Here is a 17,637-nt window from a genome sequence, read left to right as displayed (position 1 = left end):
AATGGCAACCCACTCCAGTGTTCTTGCTGGGAGAATCCCAGGGGCGGGGGAGCCTGGCGGGCTGCCGTCTTGTCTATGGGGTCGCACAGAGGCGGACACGACTGGAGCGACTTAGCAGCAGCAACAGCAGATTCAAATTGCATAGCAATCATTTGTATTGTATTAGTTCCTCACTAATAAACAACCAACCAAATAGCAATTGTTCTTCATGCTTTAAACCACAAGTAAGATGGTTAAAAGGTTTGAGTAGATATACTCTAGATATTTTTCCACCAAATATCAATGAAATTTAATATTGATCTGGAAGATTAAATCTTAAATCATATTAAAGTTTTAGACTTACTCTGCCCTTTTCTGGGTGGAACTATAAATTTGATAAAATTAGAAGTAAAGACACATCTAAAATTCTGTGTAATTCATTTAAGATCGGGAGCAAGGCCAACGTGAAAGTGGAAGTACTTCATACTGCTTTGCTTTTAAATTCTGCTTTTCTGTGTAAAATCTGGACTGAGTGGCTATCAGGATTGGATGGCACAGCTGCTCATTATTGTGATGGGTTGTCGTCGTCGTTTAGTCACTAAGTCATGTCCAATTCTTCTGATATAGCAAATGCAAAAAGGAGTTGTAAAAATACTATCCTGTAAAGGGTGTTGTTTCCTTTGCCTGGGCCCCAGAATCTTCAGCGAAACTTAGATACTTGCAAAGATGTTTTACATTTCAAAACTTTATAACGTTCACAAAAGAAATGGATGAATTATGGAAACCATACTTTGAAAGGAACTAGATAGGGAGTTCCCTGGTAGTCTAGTGGTTAGGATTCAGCACGTTCACTGCCGTGGCTGCGGTCAATCTCTGGTCAAGGAACTAAGATCCTTCAAGTCATGCTGCTCGATCAAAAAAAAGAACTAGATAATTTAAGCTGAAAATGTTTTAAAGTATTTATTTACTAAGATGTCTCAGACTGTTGAGAGACAAGAAACATCCTTATTTTCTTTCAATAACTATCCTCAATAATATAAGGTAGAACTTTCCATTTCTCAGATTGGTGGCTCCTTTAATGGTTTCTTACTTATGCTCTATGATTTCTAGTCATTTTATTAGAACAGTTACAATCTAAAGTCTTAAAAAAAAAAAAAAAAAAGAACCACCAACTTGAAAGCTTTGATCTCTACTCAGTTCAAAACTCTTTCCATCTGCTCCTCCCATCTAGCCATCCCCAGTACAGGTAAAGTTCTATTAGTTGGAGATGGGGGAAAATCTGGCTCTTGGACAACTCCTTTTCCTCCAGCTTCGCTTCCAGGCTTAGTGCTCGTGGTCTGTGGCAGAGGGAATGGAGTGAAAAAAGGGTAAATTCTTCCTTACATGAAAAAGAAAAGGACAAATGCTTCCTTGACTGGATGAGGACACAGTCTTCACTGACTGATTTTTGAGACCTTTCTCTGACAGTATCCAAAAGCTAGATCTTCAGTAAGTCTTCAGGGAGTCTACAAGGGTTTACCACTATCTACTTTCCTGATGGTGGTTATCGGGGTTCCAGCTTACCAGACGCTTCCTTCTTCTACCTTCAGTGCTTCCTTCTTTTTGTTGTCAGTTCTCATACTGACAAAATGGCTCAAGCCCGCTTACCTTCTCCAGTAGTCACACCATCCCTGGGGAATATTATTCTCGCCACACTAGATGGTGGCCATGAAGGCTATTCCCCTGGTCCTGCCCTCTCTCAGTCTATCATCCTTCAAATTCCTCTTTCCTCAGCTTCAGGATATCAGCCAAGTTCTATGGCCAAGCAAACATCCAACAGAGAAAACGTCTCCACTTCTTTTATAAATCCAATCTTCAGAAATGAATCTCTTTGAGCATCCTCCACCCCAATTATATATTTGAAATAGCTTATCTAAAAACACTGCTTTCTCTTAACAGGTCTCCTCTGTATCTCTTATATTTTTTTGACCAAGAGTGGACAGGAGTGGTTGTGGCAGCAGTGACAGGACTGCTTGTGACTCTAGTTATTTAATACCGTGAGGTTAAAGTTATTTTAACTTACAATGTGGTGAATTCGTGCATTTCATCTTCAGTTTTGAGGCATAGTTATAGGACAATTATAGGAAAACTCCCATTCAATATGCTATGTGTCTACAAAAATATTCAGCTCTAACTATAGTATTGGTTTTAAATGTTGCCAGTCCTTGCTTAAAGTACTGGTTAAACTTAGTCTAAGTGGATATGAGAAAATATTTCTTATTTGGTTCGGTTCAAACATCTATAACAGCCCATTCAAATCCCAACAAAGTTGACAGTAGAGAATCCTCAAGTCTGTTTACAGGAACTCAGAATTCAACTTTCCAAGCACAGTATTTCCTTAAATGTAGGTAGTTCATGGTTTCGTGAGGTATTAACTGAAGTCGTTAATAAAAAAGGACTAAGGCATTTAGGAACATATATTTGCATATTAAAAATCTCAACAAACACTGCAGTCATTAAACTTTTACTTGGTTTAACTAATCTTACGTCTACTTTACAATGCAATCTTTTCCCACAGAATATTTACCAATATCTCACAGAACTGGTATGAAGAACCTGGTTTGGATCCCTTCTCCCTCCTCTTTCCCCTTTTTGTAATTTTTGTTTCCATAAGGAACAACAAGAGATACGAGCACGTTCTTCAGCTTAAAGAAGTATAATAATATATTTGATATCACTTCATTCAAAATAGAGGTTTTTTCTTCCTTCTGCAGCTATAGTTAAGAGGCTTTTGTTTTTAAAAATAAAGTTTGTTGGCTTTTAGCAGGAAAAACTAGCTTTAGAGAGGAGGTTAACAGAAAAGGTCTTTCTTATTATTAGAAGTGTTATATCTCATGATTTAGTTTTGCACTACATTATAAAATATCTCCTTGGGGTTGCTTCTGAATTTTAAGTGATCAATTGACCGTTTTTCTCAGTTCTGCCATTAACTGTCCTCTGCGCACTTACATGCTATGTTTATGAAAAGTTCGTTCCTAATTATATAGGCTGCGTCATTAAAAGGATAAGAGAAAGTCTGAGGATAATATACCTTCAGGACCACCTTCACCAGTCAAAGCTAGAGCAGATGCAGCAACTTTTAAAATCTAGAAGCCAAAACAAACTAATTTCACTCATATAAAAATACAAGTGTTTTATGAAATACTGTGCTTACCTATATTTTAGGTAGTGTTTTTAAAATATCTGAATTATGACTACAAGTTCTACTTCATTTAGAATTGAAAACCACATTAAAAAGGTAAAATTATTTGAGAATTGTAATTATCTTGTAAACAATGTCTTTTAAAAAAATTTATTCATGTATGGCTGTGTTGGGTCTTTGTTGCTGTGCAGACTTTTCTCCAGTGACAAAGAGCAGGGACTAGTCTTCACTGCAGTGGAAGGGTTTTTCATTGCTGTGGCTTCTCTTGTTGAAGCATGGGCTCCAGAGCACAGGCTCAGAGGTTATGGCCCGTGGGCATAGTTACTCCACGGCATGTAGGATTTTTCTGGACCAGGAATTGAACCCATGTCTCCTGAACTGGCAGAATTCTTTACCATTGAGCCACCAGCAAGCTTGTAAACAATGCCTTTTAAAAGTGATGGTTCTTTTAAAATTCTGTTAGTAACTGTGGAAGGAATATAAATCCAATATCACAAAAAATGAAAAAGATTAGCTAACAGCTTATTTTTAAAAACCCACTATTAAAAAATACTCCTACAAAAACATAGTAACTCAGTTGCTACTATGAATAACAATCATTTAAGAATATGTTTCACTGAGGAAACCAGATCTGAAAGAGACACATGCACCCCAATGTTCATCGCAGCACTGTTTATAATAGCCAGGACATGGAAGCAACCTAGATGCCCATCAGCAGATGAATGGATAAGGAAGCTGTGGTACATATACACCATGGAATTTTACTCAGCCGTTAAAAAGAATTCATTTGAACCAGTCCTAATGAGATGGATGAAACTGGAGCCCCTTATACAGAGTGAAGTAAGCCAGAAAGATAAAGAACATTACAGCATACTAACACATATATATGGAATTTAGAAAGATGGTAACGATAACCCTATATGCAAAACAGAAAAAGAGACACAGAAATACAGAACAGACTTTTGAACTCTGTGGGAGAAGGTGAGGGTGGGATGTTTCAAAAGAACAGCATGTATACTATCTATGGTGAAACAGATCACCAGCCCAGGTGGGATGCATGAGACAAGTGCTCGGGCCTGGTGCACTGGGAAGACCCAGAGGAATCGGGTGGAGAGGGAGATGGGAGGGGGGATCGGGATGGGGAATAAGTGTAAATCTATGGCTGATTCATATCAATGTATGACAAAACCCACTGAAATGTTGTGAAGCAATTAGCCTCCAACTAATAAAAAAAAAAAAAAAAGAATATGTTTCACTTTCTTACTTTACCTGAGTTTTATTTCTTGACAGAAAATATTTGTCAGCCAGCTAGCACATTTATGTTTCTGTTGTTTTTTCAAGTGGCCTTAAAAAAAACTTTTTTAATTGAAGTACAGTATTTGATTGACAATGTTGTGCCAACCTCTGCAGTACAGCAAAGTGACTCAGGTATACACATACCAGACAGGCCAAAAAGTTTCTTCAGTTTTTTAAGTAAACATAAAAGACAGATTTTTCATTTTCACAAACTTTATTGAACAATGTATTAACTGTTTTGTTCCACTACCTCCTGCCATTTTGCAAGTAACTTCATAATTTCATCACCCCAAAACTTATCTTTTTAAGCAAAGAATGGTGCTTCTTATCCAGGGAATTGGAAATTTTTTTTCCACTAGGAGAATTCGGTAAAGATTGAAATAAATGGAAATCCAAAGGTGTAATGTCTGGTGAACACAGCAGATAAACCAAAACTTTCCAGTCAAGCTGTAATAGTTTTTGCCTGGTCATCAAAGAAACATGTGGTCTTGTGCTATCCTGATGGAAGATTATGTTTTTTTTCTTGACTAATTTTGGAATTTTCAAGTGCCACTTTCAGTTGGTCGACTTGGGAACAGTACTTGTTGGAACTGTTTGGTTGTCCAGAGGGAGCTCATAATAGAGGACTTCCTTCCAATCCCACCATATACACAACATCACCTTCTTTGTGTGAAGACCAGCCCTTGGTGTGGTTGGCAGTGGCTCATTACACTTGCCCCACGATCTCTCTTCCATGCTACATTACTGTGCAATATCCACTTTCCATCATCTCCTTCAATTTGTTTTAAAAACAGAATGTTGTCATTATGTTTCAGTAGAGAATCACACGTGGAAATAGTCTTTTTTTTCACTTAATTTATGTGGAACCTAAAAATCAAAGCAATGAACATAAGCAGGCTAGTGTAAATGATTTTTAGCACTTGATTTGGATATTTTGAGGATGTCAGCTATCTACCTTATGGTATGTTGATTGTTCTCAATTAATGTCTTGATTTGATTGCACTATCAACTTCAATTGGTCTACCTGACTACAGAGCATCCTCCAACAAGATATCTCCAGCACAAAACTTTGCAAACCACTTCTGAGACATCTGATCAGTCACAGCATCTTCTCCAAACACTGCACAAAACTTTTTCTGCTTCAGCTGTGTTTTTACCTTTCTTGAAATAACAAAGCATAATATGAAGAAAGTTTTTCTTCCATCTTTCGTATTAAAATGGCTACACAAACATCAAAATTTTGATTTAAGTTTTTTAAAAAAATGCATGACGCTATGACAGCTGCCACAATAAGAATAGTTTCAAATGAAGTTAAAGACACCTAAGCGCTACTAAAGCTCTCTTATGGAAAAAACTGAATGAACCTTTTGGCCAACCCAATATATACATTTAAAATAATATTTTTTTCCTTTATGGTTTATCTCAGGAGATTGGATAGTTTCCTGTGCCGTACAATAGGACCCTGCTATTTGTCCATTCTGAATCTAACAGTTTGCATTTACCAACTACAAACTCCCAGTCCATTCCTCTCTCTTCCCCTTCTTCCCCTCAGCAACGATGAGTCTGATCTCTGTATCTGTGAGTCTACTGCTGTTTTGTAGGTAGGTTCATTTCTGACATATTTCATTTGGCCGCACTGTGAGGCATGTGAGATTTTACTTCCCTGGCCAGCGATTGACTGCAGCAGAAGTGTGGATTCTTAATCACTGCTAGGGAAGTCTTGTGACATATTTTAGATTCCACAGAGAAGTGATATCATAAGGTATTTGTCTTTCTCTTTCTGACTTACTTTACTTAGTATGAGAATCTAGAGTTGCATCCATGTTGCTGCAAATGTGAGTGTCTGTTTTTACAATCTTTTCTTTCATTTTTCCTTTCACATGTTATATTAATAATTATGCTCCTCTCTTTGACATTCTTAGGTTATATGGTATTTCACATTATAGCAACTACTATTTTTTGAATGTTTGGTTCATTCCATATATTATGCTAAGCATTTACATAGATCATCTCTTAAAATTAAATTTTAATTCTGAAAAGGCAAGATATTCTACATGTAATTTTTAGGTAACAAAACTGAGGCTTAGTGAGGTTAGCACCTTGCCCAAGGCCACTTAGCTTGCCTGTGTCTTAGCTGGATATAATTCCAGTTCTGAGCTATTCTAAAACCCTAACCTCTTAACATTTTCAAGTCATTGGCAATTCACTAACATGTTCTTAAATTTTGATTTCTCATAAAAAAAGCTTGGTTTTGAAATTTCATTTCAAAAATGATTTAAAAATTAATAACTATACTTTGGATCATAGGGAAGGTTAATTTATAAAATACTTTGCCTGATTTGAATGCCATATTTTCATTTGTGTTTATAAGTTGGAGCCAAGTTATAAAACTTAAATTGCCCTGAGCCATACAGTAAGAAATAGAAATGAACAAATGAATGGTGCATACATGCCAGGAAAAGGTCAAAAGCTGTGACTGCTTGCTTCTGGAACAAAGCCTTAAAAACTGGCTGGGAAAACTGAGTTACCATGCAGCAATACCAGCATCCCCCCAAAAATCAAGTATGTGCTGTATGAATTTCCAATGATTTTAGGCTCAGCAAAACAATACTGTTACATTAAAATCAATCTAATTAAAAATATTTTAGCTTAATTTCCATTTTTTTTCCAAATTAATAGTTAAAAAGAGCTATCAGCACAGTTGAGCTATTTCAAATCCTGAAAGATGATGCTGTGAAAGTGCTGCACTCAATATGCCAGCAAATTTGGAAAATTCAGCAGTGGCCACAGGACTGGAAAAGGTCAGTTTTCATTCCAATCCCAAAGAAAGGCAATGCCAAAGAATGCTCAAACTACCGCTCAATTGCACTCATCTCACATGCTAGTAACGTAATGCTTAAAATTCTCCAAGCCATGCTTCAGCAATATGTGAACCGTGAACTTCCAGATGTTCAAGCTGGTTTTGGAAAAGGCAGAGGAACCAGAGATCAAATTGCCAACATCCGCTGGATCATCGAAAAAGCAAGACAGTTCCAGAAAAACATCTATTTCTGCTTTATTGACTATGCCAAAACCTTTGACTGTGTGGATCACAATAAACTGTGGAAAATTCTGAGAGATGGAAATACCAGACCACCTGACCTGCCTCCTGAGAAACCTGTATGCAGATCAGGAAGCACCAGTTAGAACTGAACATGGAACAACAGATTGGTTCCAAATAGGAAAAGGAGTACATCAAGGCTGTATATTGTCCCCCTGCTCATTCAACTTATATGCAGAGTATATCATTAGAAACGCTGGGCTGGAGGAAGCACAAGCTGGAATCAAGATTGCCAGGAGAAATATCAATAACCTCAGATATGCAGATGACACCACCCTTATGGCAGCAAGTGAAGAAGAACTAAAGAGCCTCTTGATGAAAGTAAAAGAGGAGAGTGAAAAAGTTGGCTTAAAGCTCAACATTCAGAAAACTAAGACTATGGCATTCGGTCCCATCACTTCATGGCAAACAGATGGGGAAAGAGTGGAAACAGTGGATGACTTTATTTTTCTGGGCTCCAAAATCACTGCAGATGGTGACTGCAGCCATGAAATTAAAAGACACTTGCTCCTTGGAAGGAAAGTTATGACCAACCCAGACAGCATATTGAAAAGCAGAGACATTACCTTGTCAACAAACGTTCATCTCGTCAAGCCTATGGTTTTTCCAGTGGTCATGTACGGATATGAGAGTTTGCCTATAAAGAAAGCTGAGCACCGAAGAATTGAAGCTTTTGAACTGTGGTGTTGGAGAGGACTCTTGAGAGTCCCTTGGACTGCAAGGAGATCCAACCAGTCCACCCTAAAGGAGATCAGTCCTGGGTGTTCATTCGTAGGACTGGTGTTGAAGCTGAAACTCCAATTCTTTGCCCACCTGATGCGAAGAGCTGACTTATTTGAAAAGACCCTGATGCTGGGAAAGGGAGGATTGAGGGCTGGATTGGGGGCAGGATGAGAAGGGAATGACAGAGGATGAGATGGTTGGATGGCATCACCGACTCAATGGACAGGAGTTTGAGTCAACTCCGGGAGTTGGTGATGGACAGGGAGGCCTGGCGTGCGTGGTTCATGGTGTCTCAAAAAGTCGGACACGACTGAGCGGCTGAGCTGAACTGATCAGCACAGGCCTACCTCAAGTTTTCTGCTGTATAATAAAAATAATTTCTCACATTGTGCTTAGTCACTCAGTCATGTCTGACTTTTGCGACCCCATAGACTATAGCCTGCCAGGCTCCTCTGTCCATGGGACTCTCTAGGCAAGAATACTGGAGTGGGTTGCCATTTCCTTCTCCAAATTTCTCTCACTGGGTATACACAACTCTTACAAGGTGTTTCTATATATTCAAGATTGAGAGAGTATTATACAATCTGTATAGCTGATGCAAAATGGAAATTCAATAAATGTTAGCTGAATCAGAACTTTCACAATCTACTTAGCTTCTCCACCTTTATTTGTTTGAATGACTAAGCCAAAACTTTCTTAGCATTACTCTCTTCCTCACAGTAACAACACTGAACTCATAGTGAGTTTTAGTGGTTCTTAGACTTCTTTCATTAGGACCCCTCAGAAAATCTTATATCTATGAGCCCCCACTCTAGAAAAAGATACATAAAAATATTACATACAATATTAAAATTACATTTATTAACAACAAAAAGAAGACAGGTTCTGAAGTTAGAAACAATCTATGTAATCTAAGACCTCCCTTTTAAAGCCTCTTAAAAGCCCCCATTTCCCTTCTGTAAAGTGCAAGTACTAGCTATCTCAGGTTATGCAGATTGAGTTAAATTATGTAATTATGGTGTTTGCAATTTTGCAGATGCCCAGTTGTAGCTGTAATTATTATCAGGCCAATACTGACCTTCTATTTTCTAATTACTGGTTTTTTTTTTTTAGGCTTTCTTGAGCTGATTGGTTTGTCACAGCCACTATATGGTTTCCAAGGATCTCATATTCTTCTCATTGGTTGCTTGGTTTTTATTTTCAGGCCACCTGTTTTTTAGATGATAATGACCCATAAGGGCTTTCCCAGTGGCTCAGTGGTAAAGCATCTCCAGCAATGCAGGAAATGCAAGAGATATGGGTTCACTCACTGGGTTGGGAAGATCCCCTGGAGGAGGGCACAGCAACCCACTCCAGTCTTCTTGCCTGGAGAATCCCATGGACAGAGGAGCCTGGCAGGCTACAGTCCAGTGGGTCACAAAGAGTCAGAAATAACTGAAGCAAGTGAGCATGCATGCACGACCCATAAAAACACCTGAGAGTAATAACATCTTTAATGTTCAGCTGAGAATATTAAGTGGCTTTAATATTGCTGCTATCAATTCCAAAGGTGATGAATAATAAAAAGAGAGAAATTCAATATAAGAACAGGATACCTGAAAGATAAGATTGGCTTAGAAGTTTACACTGGGTGTCTCTCACATACATGTGGCACTCAAGAATATGGGAGAAATTACACTATTATACCTACATCATGTACTTTCTCGAGAACTAAACGACAATAAAACACAATGTGGGTACAAAACTGAGATTCAGTCACATTTGAATAATGAACAGTAAATGAATACCAAGTCAGAACAGAACATCCTATTAAGATGAAGCATTTGTTCTATTATTTTCAAAACTGGTTATATTAAAAACATACTTTTATGCTCATATCTGGAAAACAACTCATAGAGGATATAGAAAATTTACAGAAGTCAGAAAAAATGCCATGAAAATAATGCAAAGCTTTGGAAAATCACAATTATGGAAATCATTTATATGACAAACTCTTAAGCAACTGTCCAAACTTTCTTATTTTACTATATTTGCATTGTCATTGTATTTTTCCAGCATTGAATAATTTCATGAAATGTATAGGTGACAGGATGAAGATGATATTTTGGTTATGTGTTTGATAAGAGTTACTGTTTTCATGATTATGAGATAAAACAAAATGAAGTTTAATAAAGATTCTCAAGCATTAAAAAATGCTTCTCTAAGTAAACAGTAACCCTAATCTATGTGGAAGTTCATAAAAAGTGATCTTAAGAAGAATATGTACAATAAACATGTCCCCCCTCCCCAGAAAGATAGCAGTCTTATGATAAATTTATCATAATGACTCTCATTTTAGAATGGTGAATGCTTCATTTAAAGTATAGCATGCTTTTTTTCAAATTTTGTTTCAGATATTATGCATTTATGATTCTATGCAGTTTCTAAAAATATGTAAAGAAGCTGAACCTGTGATCCAGTAACACTTTTTATTCTACTAAATTTGTCAGACTGGGAAGGAAAGCGAACGCCTTTATTCCTTTCGTATTTTAAAGGTTTCAGAGTTGAACACTAGTAATGTAATGGGTTTCTTTTTATTAAATCTTGGTAACTTAATGGCATTTTGGTATATGTATTACCGAAATATCTGTCACTCTTACTGCACAGACTTGTAACTATTTTATTTAAATGAAACTGGTATTATGTGTTCTCAGACATTATTACCAACGCAGTCTTTGTGAACTAAATTAACTATTCATGTTTAACCAGATAATTGACAGAGGGTTCCTTTTTGAAACCAATGCTTACTCTTCAAAAGCTACTGTTTCTAATATGCATTGAACAAAAGTTTAATTTTTTATGCCAGACTTACATGTTATCAAGCACTGTAATGAGAGGTAATATTAGAAACATTAAAATTTATATTTAACCTTTTCAGGGTTGAACTATATTTCAAGGGTCAATTGTATTTTGTTGACTCTTTTGCAAGTGTGGGGAAACATCAAGCAAAAGAATCAGCTTTTATTTTAGGACTGATTTGAATAGGTAAAAACTTACATTTCATTAGTTTTGGGATGATTCACAGATAAGATCTTATCTTGGTAAGATTAGAGCAGTGATAAAAGTAGATAAAATGAAAACAAATACTATAAAGGATTCTATTTAGTGCTAAAACCTGGGAATGGATTGATTATTGGTGACTTATTGAAAGCCATCTGTATCAACTCTTCCGCCTGGCATTTAAAATACTCCCAAATTTACATAAATTCCATTACCCCTCTGCTTATCTTAGGCCAGTTCTTGCCTCTGGTCCATGCTCATTTCAGCATCTGAGTTGGCCTGAATTGTGTCCCCACGACCAAATTTATGAGGTACTTATCCCTGCTAGTTCAGAATCTGACTCTATTTGGAGATAGGCCATTTAAAAAAGTAATTAAGGTTAAATGAAGTCATATAGGTATGTACTAATCCAATATGACTGGTGTTCTTATAAAAAAGGGAAATTTGGAGACAGATTCGCAGGGAAAATAAATCTGTTAAAAGTCATCTAGCCACTGGTACTCTGTTGTGGCAATCTGCTTTTTGTCATGTTCTTTCTCACTGAAAATGTCTCTTCCTTTCATCCACATCTATCCAAACTATGTCGCTGAACATGAAACTTAAGCAGCCACATGGTGAAGCTATCCCTCACTTCCCTTTACTGATCTAGCAGAGTTTACATAGACTCTACCACAGATTTTAGCAATTTCTAGCACATAAAGTAGAAATCATAAAGGATTTCATGAGTTAATACAGGTAAAATGCTTAAAACAGTGCCTGTGGGTATACGTGTTTGCTTTACCTGTTGCTATTACTATTTCCTAGTTATATTTTTCTCTAATCAAATCATGTTACTCATGAGACTCTTTTTAGTACAACGCTGGGCATATTAACACTAAAAACACTTGATGCATAAAATTCTTAGGTCTAACCTTATTTATCACATACATCTTTCTGGGGCACCTGCTTAACTGCTTTCCTATACTGTGTAAAGGAAGATAAAATGCTAAAATACAGGGTTTTTACCCTCAAGTTGCTTACAATTGGTCAAAGAATTTTACACTTCCTTCTGACAAAATATTTTTGAGGACTTAACATTTGTCAATACTGTGCTAGAAAAAGGGGAAAAAGGATAAAGCAAATATAGTTCTTGCCTGTAAGCAGCTCATCGTCTAGTTGGGCAAAACCCAATTTTATAGAAAGTGAAGAAAAAAGTGGGTTCAGAAAATTTTCACATAAGATGAGTCCCAAAGGAAGCTTTATGGGTTCTACTACTGAATAACAAATTAATCCAAACAGTAGCAGCTTCAAACAACAAATATTATCTCAGATTCAGGAGGGGCTTAGCTAGGTGGTTCTTGTTCAAGTATCTTACGAAGTAATAGTTAAGCTGCTGGCTAGGGCTGGAGTCATCTCAAAGGGGCCCAAAGATTAGCTTTTGAGTTCACTCACAGTTGTCCACAGGCTTTGGTTCCTTGTCGGCTGGGATAATTTATTTCTAGGCACACAGGCTTCTCCACAGGCTGTCTGAATGTCCCATGACAAGGCAGCAGGCTTCCCTGGGAGTGACTCAAGAGAATAAGCAGGAGGAAGAAGTCTCAATGCCTTTTATGACATAGTCTCAGAGTCACAGTCTCTTCTATCTTATTCTATTTACAAGAAGAAATTCACAATGTTCAACTCACACTTAGAAGGAGGTGAATTAAGTAGTTCCACATCCTGAAGAATGAAGTATCAAATATTTTTCAGACATATTTTTTTTGGCCATGCTACACTGCTTTTGGGATCTTAGCACCCTGCCTGACCAGGGATGGAACCCATGCTCTCAGCAGTTAAAGTGCAGAGTTCTAACCGCTGGATTGCCAGGGAATTCCCTTATGGACATATTTTTAAAAGCAGCATAGAAGACTATACTGGTTTAACATATTTTGAGGAGAGGAAGTGGTCACTCAAGGCAGAAGGAAAACTGCAAGGTTCGAAGCATGAAGCATCATGTATTAGGACAGACCCACAAGTAGTACCTAAGGCTACAGGAAGGCGTTATAACATGAAGAGCTTTATGCCTCATGGAAAGGAGTTTGCACTTTCAACTTGTGGTGGATGAGGTGTATCACTGTAAAGATTTTAGGCAGGGGGGTCTCTTAAGATGTGTACTGTAAAATCTGATGGCAGTCTGGAAGACTGAGGAGGGGTAAAATTTACTGAAGACCAATTTAAACAAAATCTCTTTCAAAGTTCAGATGAGAGATGATGAGGAAATGATTAAGACAATGACTGAAGGAATGGAGAGCTAAGAGGGGATCCGAGAAGTACTTCGAAGGTAAACCATCCAAGAAATGGAAATTAGTTCTGGGGCATGGGAAGAAGAAAGGATGTAAGATACCAGGCTTGTATATCAGGTATGTGTATAATATTATTTCCCCAAATCATCCACTTTTTTCTTTAAAGATAAAGGTAGAATTTTAATTAGTATTCTATGAAAGTTAATAAAAACTATGAAATAGAAATAATGAAACAAAAATAATTAAGTTACTTCTAAAGAACTGAATTAATAACTTGTACATATCCTGTTGGGTCTTTGCAAGACTTACAAACTTTTTTTTATAAAATTGGATATTTTTAAAACTTTCCCTTCATACTTTATATATCAGGTCAATAAAATTTCTTCCACATCATTTTTAATGACAATACTGTTCTGTTGTATGCATGGAGCTTAATTTAACTAATATCCTAATAACAGTGCAATAATGAATATTCTTGCAATCCAATTATTACACATATTCTTATTTTCTATGATACATTTCTAGAAGAGGAACTGCAGGATCAAAGGCATATGTTCAAGGCTTTTGATACATACTGCCAAACTGCATACTAGAGATATGCCAATTTACACTCTCAGCAGTGTAACAAGTCCTGTTTCTCTGATCCCTTGCCAGTATTATCAAGACATGATCACCTGTTAAAATAATACCTGAAGACCAAATTAATGTTTAACATGTCAGGTCACTCCTAAGTTGGACTTACAATTAAACTTTTATAGTATTACCATTCAAAGCTTAAGATTCTTCCCTATATTTTAGATGAAGAATCTGAGGTCCAGTAAGTTACAGAGTAAATCAGTGGGAGTAAATGTAGTGGGAGCTTCTTCCCCAGATTAGTTTGCAGTGCTTTTTGACTCGCTAGTTTGGTTCACCAACTAAGCTTCTTCTGTAATAACCTTATTAGTGTTAGTCACTCAGTCGTGTCCAACTCTTTGCGACCCCATGGACTACATAGCCTGCCAGGTTCCTCTGTCCATAGGATTTTCCAGGCAGGAACACTGGAGTGGGTTGCCATATCCTTCTCCAGGGGATCTTCCCGACCCACGGATTGAACTCAGGTCTCCCGCATTGCAGGCAGACTCTTTACCACCTCAGCCACCAGGGAAGCCCAACCTTATCATGTATACCAAAAAAAAGGCATTTATCTTTATTGGGCCTATACCATTAATTTGGATTATCTCTCCTAGCTGCTTCCTACCTTGGATTTTATACATTACCTGTTGAAAGAAAATTTACGACATCTATTTTTAAAAAGTCTACCTAATCTTGGATAAGGATCTATTTCATTCATTCAATGATCCCTTTATTCACTGTCTCATTCATTCAACAGTACTTATGTAATGCAATGCTGTTTAGAGAATAAAGCAGTGAACAATACAGAAATAGTCTCTGCTCCCACAGAACTTACATTTTTAACAGGGTGAAAGGAAACAGACAAGCAGTAATAAAGAAGATAATGATACAATTACAAATACTGTTATGAAAACAGAGGGCCATGTGTGAGAAAAATGGGAAAAGGAGCTACTTTAGGTACAGAGGCCAGGGAATGCTGGTCAGAAATGATACCTGAATTAAAAGCTGATGGATGAGAATGAGTTAGCCATACAGACACAGAGAAAACACACCTCAGGCAGAAAAAAATTGGAAGTGCACAGGTTTGGAGATGGAGTATCAGTTCAACTTTAGAATAAGATGCCCTAAATAGTGGCTTCTGAACTGTGGTGTTGGAGAAGACTCTTGAGAGTCCCTTGGACTGCAAGGAGAACCAACCAGTCCATCCTAAAAGAAATCAGTCCTGAATATTCATTCGAAGGACTGATGCTGAAGCTGAAGCTCCAATACTTTGGCCACCTGATGTGAAGAACTAACTCTTTAGAAAAGACCCTGATGCTGGGAAACATTGAAGACAGAAGGGGACAACAGAAGATGAGATGGTTGGATGGCCTCACTGACTTGACAGATATGAGTCTGAGCAAGCTCGGGGAGTTGGTGATGGACAGGGAAGCCTGGCATGCTACAGTCCATGGGGTCGCAAAGAGTTGGACATGACTGAGCGACTGAACTGAAATAGTGGCTTTAGCAAGATAAAAGTTTCCATTTTCCTCACATCAGTACCTGTACATAAGGAGTGAGGGCTGATACACTACTCTACAAAGATCTCAAGGACCCACATTTTCACCCGGCTGAGGTCCTGCCGTCCCTCCAGGAACAGGGAGCTTGCATATGCCAAAGGGCTGTCCCATCTATATTCCAGGATGCAGGATATAAAAAGGAAGAAAAGCACTGAAGGTGTGCGGCAGCTATCTTTTAAGAAGGGTTTTGGAAGGGAGTCACATATACCTGCTTATACTCTATTGGCCAGGACTACCACACAGCTAGCTACACGAGGCTAGAATATAGTCTTTTTTCTGGATGCCCATATGTCCATTTCTATTACCATAAAAAAAAAAAAAAGAGAGAGAGGTATTTCAGGGGACAACAGTCTTTGTCTGCTACAGACTGGAAAAAGCTTGGTACCTGACAGAAACAGAAAGGAGGCAATGGGAAGGGTGAGGATAAGGTGAGTGTGGAGAATTAGTCAGATTATGCAGTTTTAAAGGCCATGGTAAGGAAATGGACTTAGTATTCTATTTCAGGGAAATCACTGGAAGCTTTTAAACAAGTGAGTAACATAATTGAATCAAGTTTTTAAAAATGGTCACTCTGGCTGGTTTCTAGAGAATGGTTTAAAAGTACAAGGAAAAATGGAATCAGAAACAGTTGGATATTGCTGTGTAAGTGATGATGGTGGCTTGGATAGGCAGGTAGCATCAGATGTGATGTGGTTGAAGGCACAATAAATACAAGGAAGAGCTGATGATACTGACTGATAAGTAGAGTGAGAGGAATCACAGAAGATTCCTACTATTTCACCCAAGCAAGTGAGTGAATTGTTGGGAGTACTGCTTGTGGAAACCAGGAAGACTACAGGAAAAGTTTGGATTCAAATGTTTTGTTTCAGCACATGTTAATTTTGAGACACCCGTCTTTCTTATTTTTTTGCCATGGTAAGATTTTCAGTAATGTCTATACCCTTTAAACAATGGCAGGTCTCCCTTTTCTACAACTATTAATGTGAAAGTGAAAGTTGCTCAGTCGTGTCCAACTCTGCGACCCCATGGACGATACAATCCATGGAATTCTCCAGGCCAGAAGACTGAACTGGGTAGCCTTTCCCTTCTCCAGGGGATCTTCCCAACCCAGGGATTGAACCCAGGTCTCCCACATTGCAGGCATATTCTTTATCAGCTGAGCCACAAGGTAAGCCCAAGAATACTGGAGTGGGTAGTCTATTCCTTCTCCAGCAGATCTTCCCAATCCAGGAATCAAACCAGGGTCTCCTGCACTGCAGGCAGATTCTTCACCAACTGAGCTATGAAGGACAACTATTAATGGTCATGTATAAAGTCATTCTTCCCTTGGGTTTCCCAGATGGCACACGGGGTGAAAAATCCACCTGCCAATGCAGGAGGCAAGACAGGAGACATGGATTCAGTTCCTGGGTGACATAGATTCAGTTCCTGGGTCGGGAAGATCTCCTAGAGCAGGGCATGGCAACCCACTCCAGTATTCTTGCCTGGAGAATCCGATGAACAAAGGAGACTGGCAGGCTACAGTCTATGGGATCAAAGAGTTGGACAAGACTGAAGCAACTTAGCATGCATACATGCATTCTTCCCTTAAGGAATTTTTTTCTCAACCCAAATTGGCAATTTTTCTATAAGATGCAACTTACATTTCAAAAACACACAAATCACACACTCAGTATGGGCTATTTTTCAAGTAAGACAATCTATCAAAGTGAATAATCAAAAATAAACAAAAACACACCTCACAACCTACCAAATGGGCAGAATTATCAACTTTAGCAACAAAAACTTTGGGAAGCAACAGGACAATGTTAAAAATGTACCACTTAAGAGTTCTTATTAGAAAGCCATAAATACAAGCCCTTGACAAATGTTGGCTTATTTAATATC

At 37.9% G+C, this 17,637-nt stretch overlaps 1 protein-coding gene across 1 annotated transcript in view; it reads right to left on the bottom strand.

The window, feature by feature from the left end:
* LOC122678924 (mediator of RNA polymerase II transcription subunit 15-like) overlaps window positions 1–17,637 on the bottom strand; it is a 43,849-nt gene that overhangs the window by 6,463 nt on the left and 19,749 nt on the right. The window contains exon 6 of the mRNA XM_043879086.1: window positions 12,750–12,866. Coding sequence (XP_043735021.1) covers window positions 12,750–12,866 — 117 coding nt within the window. The remainder of the gene's footprint in view (window positions 1–12,749; window positions 12,867–17,637) is intronic.

This window comes from Cervus elaphus, chromosome 3 (genome assembly GCF_910594005.1).
Source record: "Cervus elaphus chromosome 3, mCerEla1.1, whole genome shotgun sequence".
Lineage (NCBI taxonomy): Eukaryota > Metazoa > Chordata > Mammalia > Artiodactyla > Cervidae > Cervus > Cervus elaphus.
Note: the sequence above shows the minus strand (reverse complement) of the source record. Positions and strands in the feature narration are given on the sequence as shown.